This window comes from Pipra filicauda, unplaced genomic scaffold, assembly GCF_003945595.2.
Source record: "Pipra filicauda isolate LSUMZ 115617 unplaced genomic scaffold, ASM394559v2 scaffold3_size10097308_pilon, whole genome shotgun sequence".
Classification (NCBI taxonomy): Eukaryota; Metazoa; Chordata; class Aves; order Passeriformes; family Pipridae; genus Pipra; species Pipra filicauda.
Window position 1 is genome coordinate 5943556 of NW_024104532.1, and position 19220 is coordinate 5962775.

Here is a 19220-nt window from a genome sequence, read left to right on the forward strand (position 1 = left end):
TCTGGAGGTTTTTATGTGCTGCCACTGCTTTGTTCCATGACAGATTTACAACTGTGATGATCAAAACCTAAATGGATAAACTAGAGCTGTTTCTCTCTCCTTCCCCAGGATCATTCCACAGACAATTTCCAACTGCTGCTTGGTAATTATCAGGTAGACTGATCCCTATGGGATCCTGGGCGTGTGGAGCTGGACAGGGTGGGGGTAAGGCCTTGTGTGGGGTGTCCCCAGATGCCTCCTTCTTCTTCACCTGGAGCTTCCTCCTTCTTCCCACAAAAGAAAACCAAGTTTCTTTCACTACTTCTTAATGGCATCTGGCCATTTCACTTTTTGTCAGAAATGGCTTTTGGATTTGAACTTCAAAAAAAAAAACATTTTATTTGGTCAATAAGCTCCAGTCCAAATGGAGCTGTCACTGCTCAGTGCCTCCCGCTGGGGAACCCCCAGAGGGGAACCCCCCAGCAGGAACAGTGGCAGGTACCCTGTCAGTGCAGCAGAGACTCCCAGCAGCACGTCAGTGACCCTCTGCCAGCTGTGGGTGATCAGGGACAGGCGCCCCAGTCGAGGTCACATCTCCCTGCAGAGCCAGGTTCGGTCGGGCGCTGCCACAGCTGCCGGGAGCTGTGCAGTGGCACTGCCGGGATTGCCAGTGCTCCCAAGCGGAAAACAAATACTCTGGATCCCAGGGAAAAGCCCTGGAGCACCAGGGGGTGGGGAGGAGCCCAGGGCCGGCAGGGGGGGCACCAGCATTGCCCCCAGCTCAGGGCTGTGACTGCTGTGGTGCCATTCATCCTATTTTTAGGAGCCGAACCCCTTTTGTACTCCCTGTCTCTGAGCCCTGGTGGTGTCTTGTGGCACCGCTGGAGCAGCTCCGCGCTCCCTGACGTGGGAGTTAATTATAGCCCAGCCCGCGCATCCTGCGCCCGTAACCTTAAAGCACTTCTGCCAGTGATTTATTTAAACACTGATAAATTATACATTTCTGGCACTTTAGTAATTCATGTGAAAATTATTTGGAGTCAACTCAACATAACATACCTCTGTGTGCTCTCTGGTGGAGAAAGCTCTGTCAGACAACACTTCCATCTTCTCTTCCTTTTCACTTTTTCATGTGACTTTGGGTTACCTGTGAGTCACATAATAGTGAGGGGACTCCTGTAAGAAGCTCACTCTCAGCTGTTGGGAGTGTTCAGGGAGTTAACTCTGACTTTAAAAAGTCTGAGCTCTCTCTGGCTTTGGGAACAGGTGGCACCTTCCCTCAATGTCTGCACTTCCTGGATCATCCCTGGCTAAACCCACCCGTCAGTGTCCCTGGATGTAGGAGCACGGTGTGAGGATGAAGGGATGCTCTTCTGGCACCGCTAGGAAGTGCAGGGCTGGGACTGCTCTCACTCCCAGGCTCTGGGTTCCTTTGGCTGGGCTGGAGACAAACACACCTCACTGAGTTAGACAGAGGGTGAGACTTTGGGGATAGTCCGTTCCAGCGTTGTTCTTCTGTCCTCCCAAAGATTGCCCTGACAGAGATGCAGCTGTTTCACTTGTTGATTAGCAAAAACATTAGCAGACCTACTGTTTCAGGGCATGAATAATTAATGTTTGTTCCTCATTAATTTCTTGTGGCACAGAGTCCTTGCATTTAGATGTATTTCTAGAACTAGGAGCAAATGTAACAAGGAAGAGATGCCTGGCAGCTGAGTGCTCTGTTCCACCCCTGGAAAGCATTATCCCATTGCTCCCATCCTCTCCAGCAAGAGGGGAAGGGGTTTGTTCTGAACAAGCACCGGTGTGTCCTATATTACAATTTTAATTTCAGGGAATGAGACGAGAAACAAGTAGTATAATTCATGCACATTACAAGTGAGAATGCATTCCTGGGACCTCAAATCAAAACCTTGTTTCCTGAAAAATTAAAAAATAAGATTAATCAGCTTTCCACCTACTGCTGCTGGACAAGACTGTTTGTCCTGCCTTCATTACCCAGCACGGCAATGTTGCAGGGCAGCTTCAGGTGCTAATGCCAAAGGCTTTTGGTTTGGGTCTGGGATTAACACCCCCAAACACCTGGTCAGCCCTTGGAGTCCCCCCTGTGGCCAGGGACATGTCCAAAGCTTTGCTTGACTAGAGCACCTCTGCAGCTGGCAAAGCTCTGCTTGGATTTTAATTACAGAAGAGGAGAGGAGAGCGAGTGCTTCTGGTTTAATCTGAAGCAATGCACAGAATCCAGGCACTTCCCCTTCCCTCTCTTTGGAAGGAAGTTCAGCAGCTGGCCCAATACTCAGTCCCTCTGGAGCTCTCTTGCATTGAGTGGCCCTCACTGCTGGACCCGCAGAGGAAGCCTGTCCTGGACAAGAAGCCACTGACAGCTTTTTTCTCTGAAACAGTTCCCATCCCACCCCCACCTGTATTAAAAACTTCCCAAAGTGATGGGCATCCCACTCTTGCCCCTCACTTTAACCCTCCAAGTTCTTCAAAGCTCCATTTCAGGCCTTGCCCACAGTCCCACACGAGTCACAAGCAGCACATCCTGCTGCTCTCTGTAACCCTGTTGCTCCCAACCCTGCATAGGAATGGGCTCTGCAAACCCGAGTGCTCTGGGGGACACTGTGGCCTCAGGAAGTTTCTCACTGCCAGACTCCTTCCTTTGAAATCCTGACTTGGCCCCTCCACCCGGCAGCTCCTGTAACTTAGCAACTTTTTCCTTTGTTTAGGTGCGTTCTTCAATCTCCTTAATGAATAAGAGAATCAGGCCAGGTAATTGATGCTTGGCTGTTTAGCTGATGAATAATTGACTGTCTGGGTAACCCTAGATATTTCCTCAATCAGATTGTGCTGTGCAACAGCCATATCACCCAGGGCGCAGCACAGCCCATGTTTTTGGGGTGCTGGAAATGTGCTGTGCAAACCCAGGGTCTGCAGGAACCTTCCAGAGTCGGTGCTCATCCCCTTCGCCACACAAATCAGGCACATGAGCTCGAGCAGTGGGCCCATGGGAACCTCATGAGGTTCAGCAAAGCCAAGTGATGATCTTTAAAGATCCCTTCCAACCCAACCCACCCCCCCGATTCTATGATTTTGATAACTGGCTGCATCTCAGCAACAGGACTTATTTTGTCATGTGAATCTTGACTCAGGTCTGGAAACACGATTTCTTTTCCAGATCCACAGTGAAGAAAAAAAAGGGGGCTCCACAATGAGATCTGGCCAGGCCTTGTGGTGGGCTGGGAAAGGGAGGGAAGGCTCAGAGCTGGGGCAGAAGGGGGTGCAGGTACTGAGTGCCCCAGGAAAGGGGAAGTGTCCCAGTGTGAGCTCTGTGTGCTTTAACTGCCTTATGGGTCTCAACTGCAGTGGCCTCTTCCAGAGGAGCTGAGCATGCAGGACACTGTGTGGTTATTTTAAACGGCAACTGAAGAACACTTAGTGGGGCACATTCAACACTTAATGGGGCACGTTCTGCTGGCTTTGTGATTGGAACAGACAGTGCTGCTCCCAGTCCGTGGCAGAGAGGATATCAGCATGAATTGGGGGTTAAATAACTCGTGGTTTTGTTTCAAACTTCCCATCAGTCAGCCCTTCCCTGTGTCAGTCTGTACTGTATATTTTTTAAACTAGGTTGAGTTAATACAATGAAACCAAGAGCCTATCAACACCACTCTGTGATGGGCTTTGAATTAAAATCTAAATAAGAACAGAGTATTTTGATGTATTAGGAAAATGGATAACAATCCCTGAACTGTGACAGAGGATAAAATAGCACACGCTTTTAATCTGACTTTTGCCTCCAGATTTCCAATGAGTCACCAGCGATGTTTCATCAGGGTATGGGTTTGGTGGTTTTTTTCTTCCAGAAATGCCATTAATTATTTACCACTAGGTGAATGATCTCTGAAATCTATTGCACTGACACCTTTGAGTCTGCAGACAGTTTCTGATGGCAAACCATCTGGGCTCCTTTAACTTGTTATTGTTTATCCTTTGGACTCCTCTCCCCTGGCTGTAAGGTGTAATGGCAGCAGACAGGGCCAGGAGCATCAATATTTTACAGCTTTAATTAAAGGGAGATCAGCAGCTGCTTTGCCCAGCTCGGCTGCCTTCGGGAGGGGAGGGAAGGACCGTGCTTAAAGAAGGCGGCCAAGAGAGGTGTCCTGTGGTGGGCTGGGACAGGGACCCTCTGAGCTGTGACAGCAGCCCCGAGCCCAGCGCTGTGGTCACACAGATGATGCTCGGCTGTGGCAGTGAACGGTCCGTGCAGTGACGGCGGGACCGGGGGAAGGAGGGTGCAGGGTCCCCGGCAAGGAAGTGTGAGGGGTCCGGCAGCTCCTCCTCGCTTGGAAGGGAATGAAGCAACAGCAGAGAGACGGGGAAAAGTTGCCAGCCCTGTGCGAACGCCATCGGAGCCAGGGCCAGGGAGCAGGGCTCTGACGAGCAGGCGCTAATCGAGCTCTGCATCCAGCCTTTGCATCCTCTTATTTGCTGGCGTTAACCAGACAGCGCTAAATAAAATTTAAACCCAAACCAAAAGAAAGACCTGAAATTTATCCCTCTATTAATTACTTCCAGCAAGCAGGGCTGCCTATAAAGCGGTGCCACTTCAGATAAAACTTTCATGCAGCTATTTAGGGCCTCTGAAATATAAATGATTTCCTTTAAATGTTTCATCATAAATCAGGGCACGGAGCTTCTCCACAACGCGCCGGTTTCCCCCCCGGTGGGAGGGAGCTGCTCGCCCGGCCCGGCCCCGCGCCCCCGGCCCGGAGGCGGACCCCGGGGGGCGGTGTGGGAGCGGGATGGGAGCGGGGTGGGATCGGAGCGAGTGCGAGACAGGAACGGGACGGGGGCGGGGGGCAGTGGGATGGGAGGGGGCGGGAGCGGGAGCGTGAACAGGACGGCCGCATCCCCCCGCCTTGTGCGCCCCGGCACGGGCGCTGTCCGCGGTGCTGGTCCGCGCCTCCGCCCCCGCAGCCCCCCGAGCCCTCTCTCGCCGCAGCCGCCACCCGTCCGGGCCGGGAAGATCCGAGGTACGAGCGGGGAGAGAGAAATGATCTTTAAGGTCCCAACCCAACCCATTCCTTGATTCTGTGATCTTTGCTCTGTGTGTGTTTCCCCAAACGAAGCCGTTTCACCACAGCGCTGCCGTTTCTTTTCTCTGCCCACGGTCTGAATCAGTACATTTGTCAGGAAACCAGAGAGCAGCTCCTTCGGCTCTTGGTCCGTATTTATCGAGGCTCACAAAAGTCTTGGGAACTTTAAAGCTCGAAGTAGAATTTATTTTTGTTTAAGAACTTCGCATTTATCAAAATGTTTGCATCCCTAGTGCCTCAAAATCCAAAAGTGTCTGAAGACGGGTCAAGACTGGGAGAGCAAAAATTAAACGGCCGCTCAACGGTAGAACGTCGCCAACTTCAGGGCTGTTTTCCCTTGGGGCGGGTGTGTGGACATCTGTCCGTCTAGTCCAAACTTCAGCCCGCGGGTTTTACCCACGGAGAAATGCCCGCTCTCCCTTATTCCCGACGGGGAAGGGCAGGATTCGAGCGGGAGTGACGCGGGGCTGCGAGTCGCTCCCTGTCCCCGCGCGGCAGCCGGACCCCCGCGACGGCGCGTCCCGGCCCCGGGTCCCGGGCGGGGGCTGCGGGCGGCGGGGCTGGAGGGGTCGGGGGACCGGGGGGTGGGTCGAGGCGTCCCGCTACCCGTGCCCTGCCCGTGCCCTGCCCGTCCTGCCCGGGCGCATCACGCGTGCGCGGCCCGTGTGCGGGCGGGCAGCTTGTAAGATGAGTGAGGGAGCGGTGGGGGGGCGGGCGCCGGGGGAGCTCTGCCATCGAACACCGCTCACTCGGGCAGTGCCGAGGGCAGAGGCAGCCCCGCGCCCATGCCCGGGGCCTCCCGCCCGCGGGCCGCGCGGAGATGATGTCCATGGACGCCAAGCAGCCCTTCGCCGTGCCCGCCGCCCTCCAGGAGCCCAAGTTCCCCAGCCTGCACGCCGGCGCCGACGCGATGCGCAGAGTTTGCCTCCCGGCCCCGCAGGTACGTTAGATGCGGCGCAAATACCGCTCTAAGGCACATTTTCTGACAGGCACCGAGTTAATGTTTTTTTCATGTCGGCAGCACCATCGCGCGTCGCGCCCCCCCCCTCGCCCGCCCCTGAATCCGCACGATGCGGAGCGGGGCCGCTGCCTCCCTATTAATTTTTATGACCCGAGCTCCGGGGAGGACCCGCGGTGCCGGGGCCGGTTTTTCAGGAGGAGATGACAGAATTCCCCACTGACCCCGCCATGCGCGCTCTTGCTCGCAGCTGCAGGGCAATATATTCGGGAGCTTCGATGAGAGCCTGCTGGCCCGCGCCGAGGCGCTGGCGGCCGCGGACATCGCCCCCCACGCCAAGGGCCACCACCTCCACGCCCCGTTCAAGCCGGACACCGCCTTCCACGCCATGAGCGGCGTCCCCTGCGCCGCCGCCGCCCTCCCGCACCCCGCAGCGCTCGCCGCCCATCCGCACCCGCTCCCGCACCCGGCGCTGGACGGCGGCGACCTGCTGGAGCACCTCTCGCCCTCGCTGGCCGTGGCGGGGCTGGCCGAGCCCCCGGCGCTGCCCGCCCCGCTGCCGCCGCCACCGCTGCCCGCCGCCGCCGCGGGACCCCTGCCCGTGCCCGTGGGCGCCCCGGGGGGCCCCGCGCCCGCCGCGGACCCGCGGGAGCTGGAGGCGTTCGCCGAGCGGTTCAAGCAGCGGCGGGTGCGGCTGGGGGTGACCCAGGCCGACGTGGGGGCGGCGCTGGCGGCGCTGAAGCTGCCGGGCGTGGGCTCGCTCAGCCAGAGCACGATCTGCCGCTTCGAGTCGCTGACGCTGTCGCACAACAACATGACGGCCCTGCGGCCGGTGCTCCAGGCCTGGCTGGAGGGCGCCGAGGCCGCCCGGCGCGCCCGCCCCGCCGGCCCCGACCCGCCGCCCGGCGCCGAGCGCAAGCGCCGGCGGACCTCGATCGCCGCGCCCGAGCGGCGCTCGCTGGAGGCGTATTTCGCGCTGCAGCCCCGGCCCTCGGCCGAGAAGATCGCGGCCATCGCCGAGAAGCTGGACCTCAAGAAGAACGTGGTGCGCGTCTGGTTCTGCAACCAGCGCCAGAAGCAGAAGCGCATGAAGTATTCGGCGGTGCACTGACGGCCCGGCCCCGAGCGCCCCGACGGCGCGGCCCTACGGACCCCGGAACGGGACAGATGGACTGCCCCGAGCGCACCCCGCCCCGCCGAGCCAGCCCGGTCCCGGGACCGGAGCCCGGCGGGGAGCGGAGCCGGGGAGGGACGCGGCGGGGCTTCCGCGGGTCCCCCCGAGCTCCGTTGGCGGCGGGCGGGGCCGCGGGGAGCGCCTCGGGCACAGCCGCCCCCTCCGCGCCCCGCCATCCCGCCCCATCCCGCCGCTCCGGGCGAGCCCCGTGCTCCCCCAATAAAGCTTTATTTTTCAATCCGCCGGGACGTGTCGTTCCTCTTCGCCCCGCGCCGCAGCGCCGACGGGGATACCCGAAATACCCGCGATCGCCACGAACGCCCCTCGGAGGAGCGACCCCCGGCACACGGGACTGGGCCCCTCCTGCCCCCGGCCCCCACCCGGCCCCGGCGAAACGCAAACATCCCCCCACCAAACCTGATGGCGGGTTCGTTTCTGTAGCTATTCAGGAGGGGGGAAAAGGGTTTTTATTTACGATTCCCAGAAGCACCTTAACCATTAAAGATTAATGCTCGAAGCGCGAGCCTCCTCTGAATATTCCACTTTAGCATTTCAATGAGTGACAAACATCGAACCCGAGAACCGGGTCTCATCCTTCTCCCCCATCAGGGAAGGATCTCACGAATCCAGCTTCTCCTCTCGGGTCCCCGGGAACGCTCCCTCGCGCGGCGTTTTTCCAGTCAACCCCAGTGATTTTTCCCCAATCAAATGTCCTTTAATAATAAATACCCTTATGCCATTACATTATATTGTGGGCTCAGGAAATTAAGAATAAGGGCGATGCAGTATTAATCGCCTTCCGCGGTATAAGGAAGGCAGCTCCGACGGCATCTTTCCCCGTCGCTCTCCATCGCACGGCCCCGGAGCCGTCGGGCTTTTTCACAGGTAAGAGGCTGAAGAGGCTGGGAAGCGGTGGGAGAGGAACGCGAGGCCGGGGGCTGGGGGAATTTCCTGGCACAGGAATGGGGATCCAGCCTGGATCCCTGGTGGTGCCACTGCCGCGGGGCACCTCACGCTCAAGCCTTTTATATTCCAGCGTCCAGCAGAAATAACGCAAAGCTCCTAACGCTGCCCTCCAATGGGATTAGTGTCCTGCCCGATTTGGGTTAACCCAGCCTGCGCCCCGCCGAGCTCCCGCTCCTGCCCGACAGTGCAGGACACCCTCACAGCTCCGGAGCCGTCACCTCTATCCCTGTTCGCCTTTGGAAGGGAGATCGGACAGGGCTTGTTCCTACAATGGCAAAAGGGGCCCTGCGGTTTTATTTGTGGCTGTTCTGGTGTTACCTAGATCTGTCGTTTTGTGACAGTTCTGCATTTGTCCCTCTTGCTCAGCCCTGGAGAGTGGCTTTAAGATGTAAAAAAATCTTGAACGAACTTTCCCAAACCTGGAGTTACTGTCCCAGAACACAGCTTCTGTGGACTCCTCCTCCCCTCGAATACGTTCACCAGGGAGATCTGAAGTCCCTGGATATTTCTGCTCACCCTCCCTCGCTCCTTGATCCTTTCCTCCCAGCAGCCCTACAGAGGCTCTTCCCAGATTTCAGTCTGAAAATCCCGGGTTTATTTTCACTTTACGTGTGCAGGTTCATGCCTTGCTCTGCCCAGATGTCACATACAGGACCTGACCCCTTCATTTGAGATTTACTTTGGAGATCAGGTACGTCCTGTTTGGTCCTCACTGGTGCCTTAGTCTGTTCCTGGGTTTGGCTCCCCAAGCTCTGATGCCAGATAAACCCACTGTGATACAGGAAACTCATCTGGTCTTCCTGGAGCTGGGGATTAACTTCCTTCGATTTCAGTGGGAATAATTCAGAACCAATATTTACTGCTGAGGAGACACAAGGAAGCTGTCCATATACGTTTTCCCCTTGGAATAATGAGCAGTGCCCTGGAGCCAGATGGCATTGCCAAGGGGTGGTAGGAAGCAGGATGAAGCCAGTGCTTGGGATACCGAATTTGTGATGTCCTGCCACCACAGCACAGCCCTGCATTCCCTCCTGCCCCCTCAGTCTCTCCAGGTGCCTCAGGATCAGGACTCCCATTTGTCATCAAGGTCTGGGGCTCCTTGTCCTGGGCAGTAGGTCTGTGGGTCCCACCCTGAAACAATTAATTCTTCAAAACACACCCTCTGCACAAACCCACTTCCCACAGGTAAAATGAAAAATGCAGGTGAAATTTGCTGAGAAAGGGAATTCCCTTTCAGTGACAGCCCAGGTAAAGTGGAAAGGGAAACCTGCTGAACTAGGAAATGCCCAGTACATGCATGAAAGGCTCAGCAGGCAAATCCCTTTCTGTGGTTTCTGAACGAATAAAAATTGATTTATTATTTTTTTTCCTCCATTCCATGCTTGTTCCTTAATATCCTGCTCTCTGTCTCCCGGGCCCTGCACACAGGAGATGAAAGCAGAGAAAACCAAACAAGCCATTGGCGCTGCTCACTCAATTGATTTTTACACAAAATTTGCCTTCGTGCACTAAGGGTGGAAAAATGATCCCATTAATAATGAATAACAAAAACAAATGCAGAGAGGAAATCAATAGCAGCACATCTGATATCACGGGGGGACCTGGGGGCAGCCCCCAGATGTACAGAAGCGTGTGTGGGAGAGGCCACAGGATGGGGCACATGGGGACACCCAGCACGGGTGGGTTTGGGGGTGCAGGAGGGAGGTAGTAGGTGCTGCAGTGCGGTTGATGGCCTGGGAGGAGCCTGTGTGTGTGTGTGCATCCCCATCAGGGCATGTCCCATGGGAGCAGCAGGACCCCCTGAGGGTCCCTGGTGGTGTTCACCCACACCTGTGGTGGCACCAGGGGCTGGTCCAAGGAGCAGCTACTGGCAAGGGGAGCACAGGCTGGAGCAGGGGCCATGCCACTTCCCAGAGAAAACTGGTGTTTTCAGCTGCAAAAATCCCAACGTCCAGTCTCTTTTTTTCCTCCACACCTTCCACACTCAAGGTTTCCCTTCTGAGTTTTCAAGGATGTTTGCCCACCCCAGGAGACACATTCAGTTTGGGATGAAAAACCTTTCTTAGGACAGCGGTTTCTGCTGGAGCCCAGGCTTTGCTCCAGGCCCTGGGCTGGGGGCTGTGGTTCCTATGGCTGGAGTGAAGACTGGACTCTGCATCCGGAGATGTGGGATTCTGGGATGAGGGACTGCCAGGCCCCTGGACTAGAGGACTGGGAGCCTCAGCACTCCAGCACCCAGCCCAGCTCAGCAAGGAGCAGCGGTCAGAGCCACTCCAGGACAGTCAGACACCTTCGAGCAGGGCTCCAGGGTGAGAGAAGAACACTGAGAAGGGGCCCCAAGGAGCCCAGCACTCAGCCCCGCACAGAAATGGTGCTGCACCCTCCATCACCCACTGTCTCACTGTGACCAGCCCAAGGGTGCTGAGAGTACATGGCCGTGGGCTTTGGGTGGGCATCCACAGCCAGGAGCTCTGTGGAGACCCACCGAGGCATAGAAAGTCCCACTTTGCACTGGTACAAAGCAGAGGGAACTCACTCTGGTCGTACAGCCTCAAGAGTTATTTTCAGAATAGTGTTTTAAAGCCATTAAGCAGATTTGTCTTGAATGACACTCGCTGTGCTTTGCAGTTTGCCTGGAAAAGTTAGATACAAATTTATTCCATCAAGATCATTTAGACTTTGTTTCTTTAAGCAAATTTAGAACTACGTATGCAGAAACATGTCACAACAGTTGCAGTAGAATTTTATATAGGGGAGCAAAACAATGCTCAGAGGAAAATGAAATGCTGTGTTTTTAAATCCAAATAGAATTAAGAATATACAACTCTAAACAAATCTAGATTAGTTGCTGCCAAATTGTACTGACACTTGGTAATTATCTTCAACCTGCCGGGTGGAAATAGCATTCCCAGATGCTGATTGAAAGCAGAGAAAGTGTCAGAACTGCTGGACCTGCACAGGCCCCCTCAGGCAGCCAAGTCTGTGGATGCTCAGGGTTGGCTCAGTGCCTGACTGTTTTTCACTGTCCATGGATTGGGAAGGGCAGTGCTGGAGTCACCACGGGGATAGGGCAGACCATGGGCGAGGGGGGCAGCCCTCGGGAGGGGGGGGAACAGCCTTGCCAGCTCCTGAGCACATCCAGCGCTGTGCTGGTCCCAGGACCAGCCCCCTGGCACCACCAGCTGGATCCCAGTGTGGGTCATTATTTTGAAGTGTTGGAGGAGTGTGATCTCTCTCCATTTACTCACTGTCATAAGAGACGAGCCAGGACTGAAACCGAGGTATCATCCTCCAACAGAGCTCAGCATTCAGAGCTCAGTGAGGGCAGTGAATAGCCCAGAGCCTGTTTCGAGTGGAGGGGTTTGTGCTTTCAGTGGAATCATCTTGGTGTCACTCCCCATCTCCTCGTCCTTGGAGGAGATGCTCCCACCAGGCAGGTGAGCAGAGCTTCTCTTTCCAGGACTGAAAGGAGGAGGGAGCAGATGGGGAGGTGAATCACAATGCTAACATTTACTTGCTTTTAAACTTGCATGAGTGTGGAGCTAAAGCTGAGAGAGTCAGAGGGCAGGTGGATGGGCAGGGAAACCTCTGATTTTCCTCCTCCTGAGGCTGGTGTGTCTAGCGCCCACCTGTGGGCTTACCAGGGCCCTCAGTCATCCCGGGAGAGCCCTGACACTGGATCCCAAAGTCTTGGGGATGTCATAGGGGAAGGGACCGTGGCACAGGAGACAAATCCTCCCCCGGGTGCTCCCCCCGGCAGGGCCAAGGGGCACTGCCTGGGCTGCCCTGGGGGAGACACACCCTCCAGGCTCCTCTGAGAGCTGCAGCTCTGCACAGAGCACACCCAAACACTGCAGTCCACACCAACACCAACACATGCAGGAGGTTAGAGGACAAACCCACCAAAAATCAGGACATTATTTGGGTAGAGGGACTACATTTTCAGGACGTGTGTGATGCAAAGTAACGAAGGTTCAGCTGGGCCCATTTGCCCAGAGCCTCAAGTATTGCTCAGGTGCCCAAGCAGGTCTCCCCCATTGCATGTGGTATCTCCACAGCTCCCCACAGCCCTCCCCTGGGCCCTGCAGCCCCCCCTCAGCCCCCCACAGCTCCCTGTACCCTACAGGTTCTGCCAGCAGGAACAAAACACGCCAAGGATCTGAGTCAGAGATGTAGTTAAAGTTTGATATCTCAGTTGTCTCAGAATACATTTGTTTTTCCCCAAATGTCAAAACAAATTAGTCTGCAGCCACTGCCACATCCTGGCCTGAGTGCAGATCTCTGCTAGGAAAACTAGCACAGCTCAGGGATCCTCCTTCAGGTACTGCAGTGAGAACATGTAACAGCCTCTGGAAAACATCTGAACCTCTGTTCTTTGCTTGGTTGGTTTTACACCCTGTGACTCCCCGGTTGACAGACACAGCTCCAGGCACTCGCGAGGGAATGGGACACACAGGCCCCTTCCTGTGGAGCAGAGGCATGAGCATGTCCTTGGAGCAGGACAGAGAAGGAGGTTTAGGGATGGGGATTCTGGGCAGGTGAGAAGGGTGGATTCCTGGATCCCTTGCTGGTGGAGGAACCTCCAAGGCAGTTGCAGATGAGATGGAGCTGGAGGGGTAGCTGGGGCCAGCTCTGAGAAGGTCACATGGGGAATGAGCTGACCAAGTTTTGATGCTGCCAACAGGCTGAAATGCCTCACAACACAAAATAACTCTCATCTAAAGACAGAAGAAAATATTTAGGAAAAACTTTGATAATCCTTTTAATGGTGGACTTTTCAAATAGAGATCTTCTGCTTTTTTCAGTAGTTTTTTAGTGGGGAGGCAGAGGAGGGGCAGTGAAGGAACCTGAAATATTTTGAATAGAGCAAGTGTCTTCTTTGACAAAGACACTGGGGTGAGAGGAGTTGTTTGCTTCCTCCTATAATGAGGAAACCTGAAATATCATAAATCTGGGGTCAGCCCAGGCCAAAGCTGGGTGGAGAAGCGGAGCAGCGGCGACACGCGCAGCCCTGTCCCCTGCCAACGGGGCACGTGAGCCAGTCATGTAGTATTAGTGGCTCCATGTTGCAGTCAGGTTGGATGCCACGTGCAGGCACATTAACATGGAAAACACATTAGCCCCCGCCGAGGAAACCTGAGCAAATTGGCCATGAGATGCAGCGTCCTGGGATTTCACACCAGTGCCATTCCCGGGACAGGACGCCACGGCAGAGCTGGGGCCCGAGGAGTGAGTTGGCTCCAGTTCAACACAGTCCCAGTCAGCCAAAGGAGCACCGGATTGGAGGAGCCCTCTGGAATGGCACAGATCCATCACCTGACGCAGCCTCCCCCGACCCCGTCCCTGGCTTGCGCCCCCGCACAGGGACCGCGGGGGGTGGCTGCGGGTACCACCGCGACCCTCCCGCACCCTGCGGGAGAGCACGTCTGTCCCGTGCCTCGGAGTCAGCTTCTGTCCCAGCACCTCATGAAATATTAACCCCAGAGCCGGAGCGTTCCTAGTCTCTCTGGGGAAAGAGGCACATTTGCAACGCTCCGAGGATGATCTCCTCTCCCGGACACCCCGTCACGCACACTTGCACCGGGCTGGCACGTGGTCCCGGGAGCGTCTCCCGCCGGGAAGGGGCACGGAGCCCCGCCGGGAGGGGACACGGAGCCCCGTCGGGCTGTCCCCTCAGCTGACCCTGCCGCGATCCCCGACGGCCGCCCCGACCCCGCTCCTGGGGCACTTCTGGGGGTGACCCCGCTCAGCCCCCTCTGCCAGACCGCGTGTGCTCCGAGCGAGGGAGCCGAGGGAGAAGCCCGCGGCAGTGTGGGCTGGAGAAGGGACCCGGGGGGAGCACAAGCCGTGGTCAGAGACTCGCAGGAGCGGGGAAGCACGCGGGGCATCGCCATACTCGCGTGAAGCCCCCGCTGCGCCGTTTAGGAACCTCGGTCTGTGCCCCAGCACCGGGACCGAGGTGTTCGGCTCTGCCCTGGGGACATGCCAGGACCGAGCCCCTCCCGGGCATCCCCTCCTAGCAGCCCAGCCCCGGCCCGATCTGGCTGCGGCAGTGGGAGCAGTGCGGAGGAAACGGGAGAGCGGCAGCACCTTGGCACATCAATAATTCATAAAATGCCAGCAGCAATGAAGGGAGAGAGGGACCGGGAGCAGAACACAATATCACACAGCTTTTTAGTGGTCTTTTTCTATTAGTGTCAGCTCTGCAGCTGGTTTCAGTGAGGAGAACTTTCCCTGGATGCCCCCAGAATTTCAGGATGGGGCCTCCTGGCCAGGGCCTGCTCCCAGTTCTGTGGTGGCTGATGCAGTTACAGGACTCTGATAATTTCAGAAGGACTCGCAGGGCACTATCCTGGCCAAGGAGCTGCAAGAGATGACACACTGCAGGCAGCCAGGCTGGACTCGGCTCTGCTGTCCCCTCTCCAGCCATCACCTCCAACGAGCCCTAGTTTGGGTGACCCCCTGCTCTGGCTGACTCAGGACACCTCCCAGACCTCCCACCTGTCTGCTGCCCTCGCCACAGCTGAGCCTGCACCTGCTTCCCTGTGTCAAGGGGAATCTGCTGACTCCACATGTACAGAGAAAATGGGATTTTTTTCATGTAAAATACAGGGAAAACCTTGGGCCAGACCGGGGAGCTCCGTGCCTGGGGCCTGCATGAACCACACTGTGCCATGCCATGCCAACAGATGGGGACATGCCCTGTTAAATTCCAACAATGCCCAGACCCACCTGCTCCCCACAACGCCTGGTTGATGCCTCCTATGGCCTTGGAATGGGCTGGCCCAGCCCCACCACTGAGCTGGGCCACGGCACTCATGGCCCCCATGGCACCCAGAGCACCCAGAGCACCCACAGCACCCACAGCACCCACAGCACCCACAGCACCCACAGCAGGAGGGTGCTTCACTCCCAATTTGAGCAGTGAACTGCCAGGCTGAGGGGGAAAGGGGGAGACTGGGGAAGCAGAGCCTCCCCCTGCTGCCGCTCTCCGACACGGGACCTGGGGGTCTCCCCGGCAGATGCTGGCACCGCAGCAGCCCAGAGGCCCTGCAGACAGCTCAGGGCAAAATTTTTAATTTGGCATCACACTTCAACATGAAATCTGAAAAAAAAATTAAAACAGGATGACAAGATGTCAGCGTCTCTGAGGTGGCACAGCCCTACTGCTGCTGCAGCTCCAGAGCAGGGGCCGGTCCCGGCAGCTCCAGGGCTGCCCCACTGTGCCAGAGGGAACCTCGGTGCTGAAACCAGCTCCTGGCACAGAGATGCAATGAGGATGGAACAGGCCACTCGCCTTGGACATGAGGAAACATGAGAATGTGGGCAGGAGCATCCAAACCACAGGATTTCAGGATTACTCCCTGTATGTCTGGCAGAGAAGTTAGATCGTGTCAGAAATAGTCTTTTAAAAACTACAGAAATCCAAACATCTGAAAAGGTTCACAGTTCAAAAACCTCCCTGGGAACACTCTCTGGAGCAGCAGCAGCAGCAGTGGCAGCAGCCCTGAGCCGGTGCCTGGCACAGCATAGCCAGCAGCTTTCCAGCCATGGAGTAAAGGCCTGGAAAGGATCGGCGAGAGGGAGAGGGGAACCAGGGCTGCAGTGGCGGCCCCAGCCACAGACTTCTCTGGAAAAGTGCCTGGATACCCCGTGTGCCCCAAAGGCGTTCCATTTGCACGATCCCATCAGCCAATCCAGCAGCCCTGGATCTGTTTGGAATTCCCCTGGGTGTGGGTTTGGACCTGCACCCTTGTCCCTGCACCCCCAGAGCCCACTCTGCTGGTAATCAGGGAGGGTGTCCAGGCAAACAGCGAGTTGAGCTATTGGAATTCTGTGTTTTAATGAAATCCAGGGAAGCGTATATCAGTCACAGTAAATTGTACTGTTGCCAAGAGCCACGTCCTTCGGCACAGGGAGCTGCCAGCAGATTCGTCGAAATGACTCCTGTTTTGCAGCTCACCATTAACTGCTCCTGAAGGAGCTGCAGTCAGAGCATTCCTGGCTGGAATGTTTTAAGAAAACAAAGGTGAGGGTGAGGGGGACTGGGGTGCAGCAGCGGTGCCAGTCTCCCTCCCCAAACCCAGGAGAGGGCCCTGCAGCTGCTCCTGCCTGCCAGCCTGACATCAATAAAACATGGAGACAAGCCTGGAAGAGGGAGATGAAAAGGGGATGAAAGATGTGTGGAAGACAGGCAGCCCCACTGTGTGGGGAGGATCTGAGCCACAGCGGCCAAAACCTGTTTCAATCTCTGCCATAGGAAAGCGCTGGTGAGGGGGTATGTGGGGGGCACACCTGGCTCCTCCTCTCCCCTGGCAGAGCGGAGTAGGTGCTGTGCCCCTCACCCCAGGGGCAGAGCCAGGAACTGATCCCCATCTCAGGGGCCATGGAACAGGGAGGGCCACAGCTCCCCAGGCTGCTGCCATCCAGGTTTGGGGCTAGGACAGGCTGGGGACATGCTGGGATGGAGCTGGGGACACACTGGGAAGGAGTGGCACATGCTGAGATGGAGCAGGACACTCTGGGATGGAGCAGGACACGCTGGGAAGGAGCGGGGCACGCTAGGATGGAGCTGAGAACACTCTAGGATGGAGTGGGACACACTGGGATGGAGCAGGATATGCTGGGATGGAGATAGGGACACACTGGGATGGAGTGGGACACACTGGGATGGAGCAGGATATGCTGGGATGGAGATAGGGACACACTGGGATGGACTGGGACACGTTTGGATGGAGCAGGATATGCTGGGATGGAGTGGTACACGCAGGCTCTGGGGGAGCCCCAGCACCCACTGACCTGCCCCAAACCTTCACAATGGCAGCAACTTCAAGCAAAACCCACGAATAAAAACCCCGAGCAGCAAACTCACAAAGTGCATGAGGGTCTCTGTGGCTCACCACCGACAAAGGGCCCCTTAGCACTCCCATTATTTTCATTATTTAATAAAAGACAGATGTTTTCATTGAGAGCCGGAGAGGAACGGGAAATGCGGGATCACAAATCCAAGCCCGTTAGAGGCGGAAGGGAGCGGCGGCCCAGCGAGGCCGGCGCAGGACCCGCGGGGGATGGAGCTGCTCCAGCCGTCCGGGCTGTTCCTTCGCCAGGACGCCGGCGGGATCCAGGCAGTGTTCGATCCGCTGCCCCCGCCCTCGGGCTCCCCGTGCGGTGCGGCCGGCGCTAACTCCGACGGGGGCCCTTCCCCGCCGCGGGGTCGCTCAGTACTCGTTGTCCCCCCCCTCCCCCCGGCACAGCGCCCCCTAGTGGACCCCCGACTCCCCGCTGCAGGCCCGCTCATTGGCTGCGAGACACTGTGACGTCACGGGGCGGGACGTCCCCTCATGTTCGTCTCCTCTGGCCGGGCGCGCGCCACCGCCCCGGGCGCTGATTGGCTCGCGCCGTCCCGCCCGCTGATTGGGCCCCGCGCCCCGTCCCTTCTTCCCCCCCTCCCCTTTACGACCGAAAATCACTTCCGGGTTCTCCCCCACGGGGGGTCGCGGCCCACGTGACGCCACCGTCCGCGAGCGGCGCGCGCCGCCCGCGCGCAGCCAATGAGGGCGCGCCCGGCTCCCCCCATTCAAAGCCGGCGGGCGCGGCGGCCAATCGCGGGGCGCGCCCGCCCCCGCGCGCGCTGACGGGCGTGCTGTGCGGCCAATGGGACGCGTCGGGGGCCGCGCGCGGGGGCGGGGCGGGTGCGCGCGGCGGCGGCGGCGGCCATGGCGGAGCGGGGCGGCGGCGGCGGAGACGGGGAGGCGGCGGCGGCGGCCGGGGAGCGCTTCGGCACCGACCTGCGGTACCGCGGGGTCGCGGGGCGGGCCGCACCGGGCCCGGGCGGAGTGGGGATGGGGTTGGGACGCGCAGGGGCCGGCGGGAGCGCTCCCGCCTCCATTTCCCAGCCCCGCGTGCTGCGGGACGGGCCCTGTCCCTGGTCCGCGGGCCGGGGCCGCCCCCGGGCGCGGGTGCCGCGGGGACTCCTCCCAGTGCGGACAGACCATGTGTGTCGCCGGTCACCGTCTCGTAGCCCGTGTTGTTCCCGGTCCCGGGGCATGCCCGTACTGCTTTCGCGCAGTAGGAGAGCTCCGGCGGGGCAGCGCTGGCCGGTCCCTGAGATGACGGTGTTTCCTGTCTCGGGTGCTCAGGGGCCGGGCCCTGCCGCGGGTCCCGTCCGCGGGGCACACGGGAGCCCTTGGAGCGGCAGAAGCGACCCCGCCCCGGGCACGGCCGGAGGGCCCCGGGACGGACCAGAGCAGCAGGGCGTGTTGAAGGAGCTCTGGCAGGTCGGGATGCGCTTCCCAGCACCTGACCGCCCCTTCCCACCTCTGGGTATCGATTCCCACGAGTAGAAACTGACATTTGGGGACTAATAACCTTGAATTGCGAAGGAGAGGAACCTCTTAAAGTAGTTGCAAGCTTAGCTTTACCCGCTCAAACTTGGCGGTTTTTTCACACCGATTTTTGTGTCTCTCGGTGTTTATCGCTGTTCACGGTCTCCACTGGTTTTTCCGCAGCCCAGCAGCGATCGGCAGTGACCCGTGTTCCCTGTATCCCTCTCTGTCTCTCCCCAGGATGGCTCAGCAGCAGGCGCTGCGGTTCCGCGGCCCCGCGCCCCCGCCCAGCGCGGTGCTGCGGGGCCCCCCGCCCCTCCTGCGGCCGCCCCCCCCCTTCGGGATGATGCGGGGACCCCCTCCGCCCCCCCGGCCCCCCTTCGGCCGCCCCCCCTTCGACCCCAGCATGCCCCCGATGCCGCCCCCGGGGGGGATCCCCCCGCCCATGGGGCCTCCGCATCTACAGGTAAGGAACGGGGGTTCTCTCGGATGGGTTAAGTGGGATTTGGGGATTATTCCTGTTTGTCTTCACACGTGGAAATGTCCAGTTCTGGGCCGCTCAGTTCAGGAAGGACATTGAGGGACTGAAGTGTATCCAGAGAAGGGAATAGAACTGGGGAAGGGTCTGTAGCACCAGGAGCATCTGAGGGAGCTGGGGGGGCTCATCCTGGAGAAAAGGAGACTCAGGGGGGACCTTCTCGCTCTCTCCAACCCCCTGA

General features: G+C 58.1%; 2 protein-coding genes across 8 annotated transcripts in view; both read left to right on the forward strand.

The window, feature by feature from the left end:
- The first annotated feature begins 5858 nt into the window (after window positions 1-5858).
- POU4F3 (POU class 4 homeobox 3) lies at window positions 5859-7236 on the forward strand. Its single transcript, XM_027718709.2, has 2 exons — window positions 5859-6018; window positions 6287-7236. The coding sequence occupies exons 1-2, from the start codon at window positions 5899-5901 to the stop codon at window positions 7145-7147; spliced, it is 981 nt and encodes a 326-aa protein (XP_027574510.1). The 5' UTR covers window positions 5859-5898; the 3' UTR covers window positions 7148-7236.
- A 10655-nt stretch (window positions 7237-17891) lies between these two features.
- TCERG1 (transcription elongation regulator 1) overlaps window positions 17892-19220 on the forward strand; it is a 30677-nt gene continuing 29348 nt past the window's right edge. For all 7 annotated transcript variants that reach the window (XM_027718533.2, XM_027718534.2, XM_027718537.2 and 4 more), the window contains exons 1-2: window positions 17892-17969; window positions 18742-18967. In XM_027718533.2, coding sequence (XP_027574334.2) covers window positions 17893-17969; window positions 18742-18967 — 303 coding nt within the window. In that variant the 5' untranslated portion in view covers window position 17892. The remainder of the gene's footprint in view (window positions 17970-18741; window positions 18968-19220) is intronic.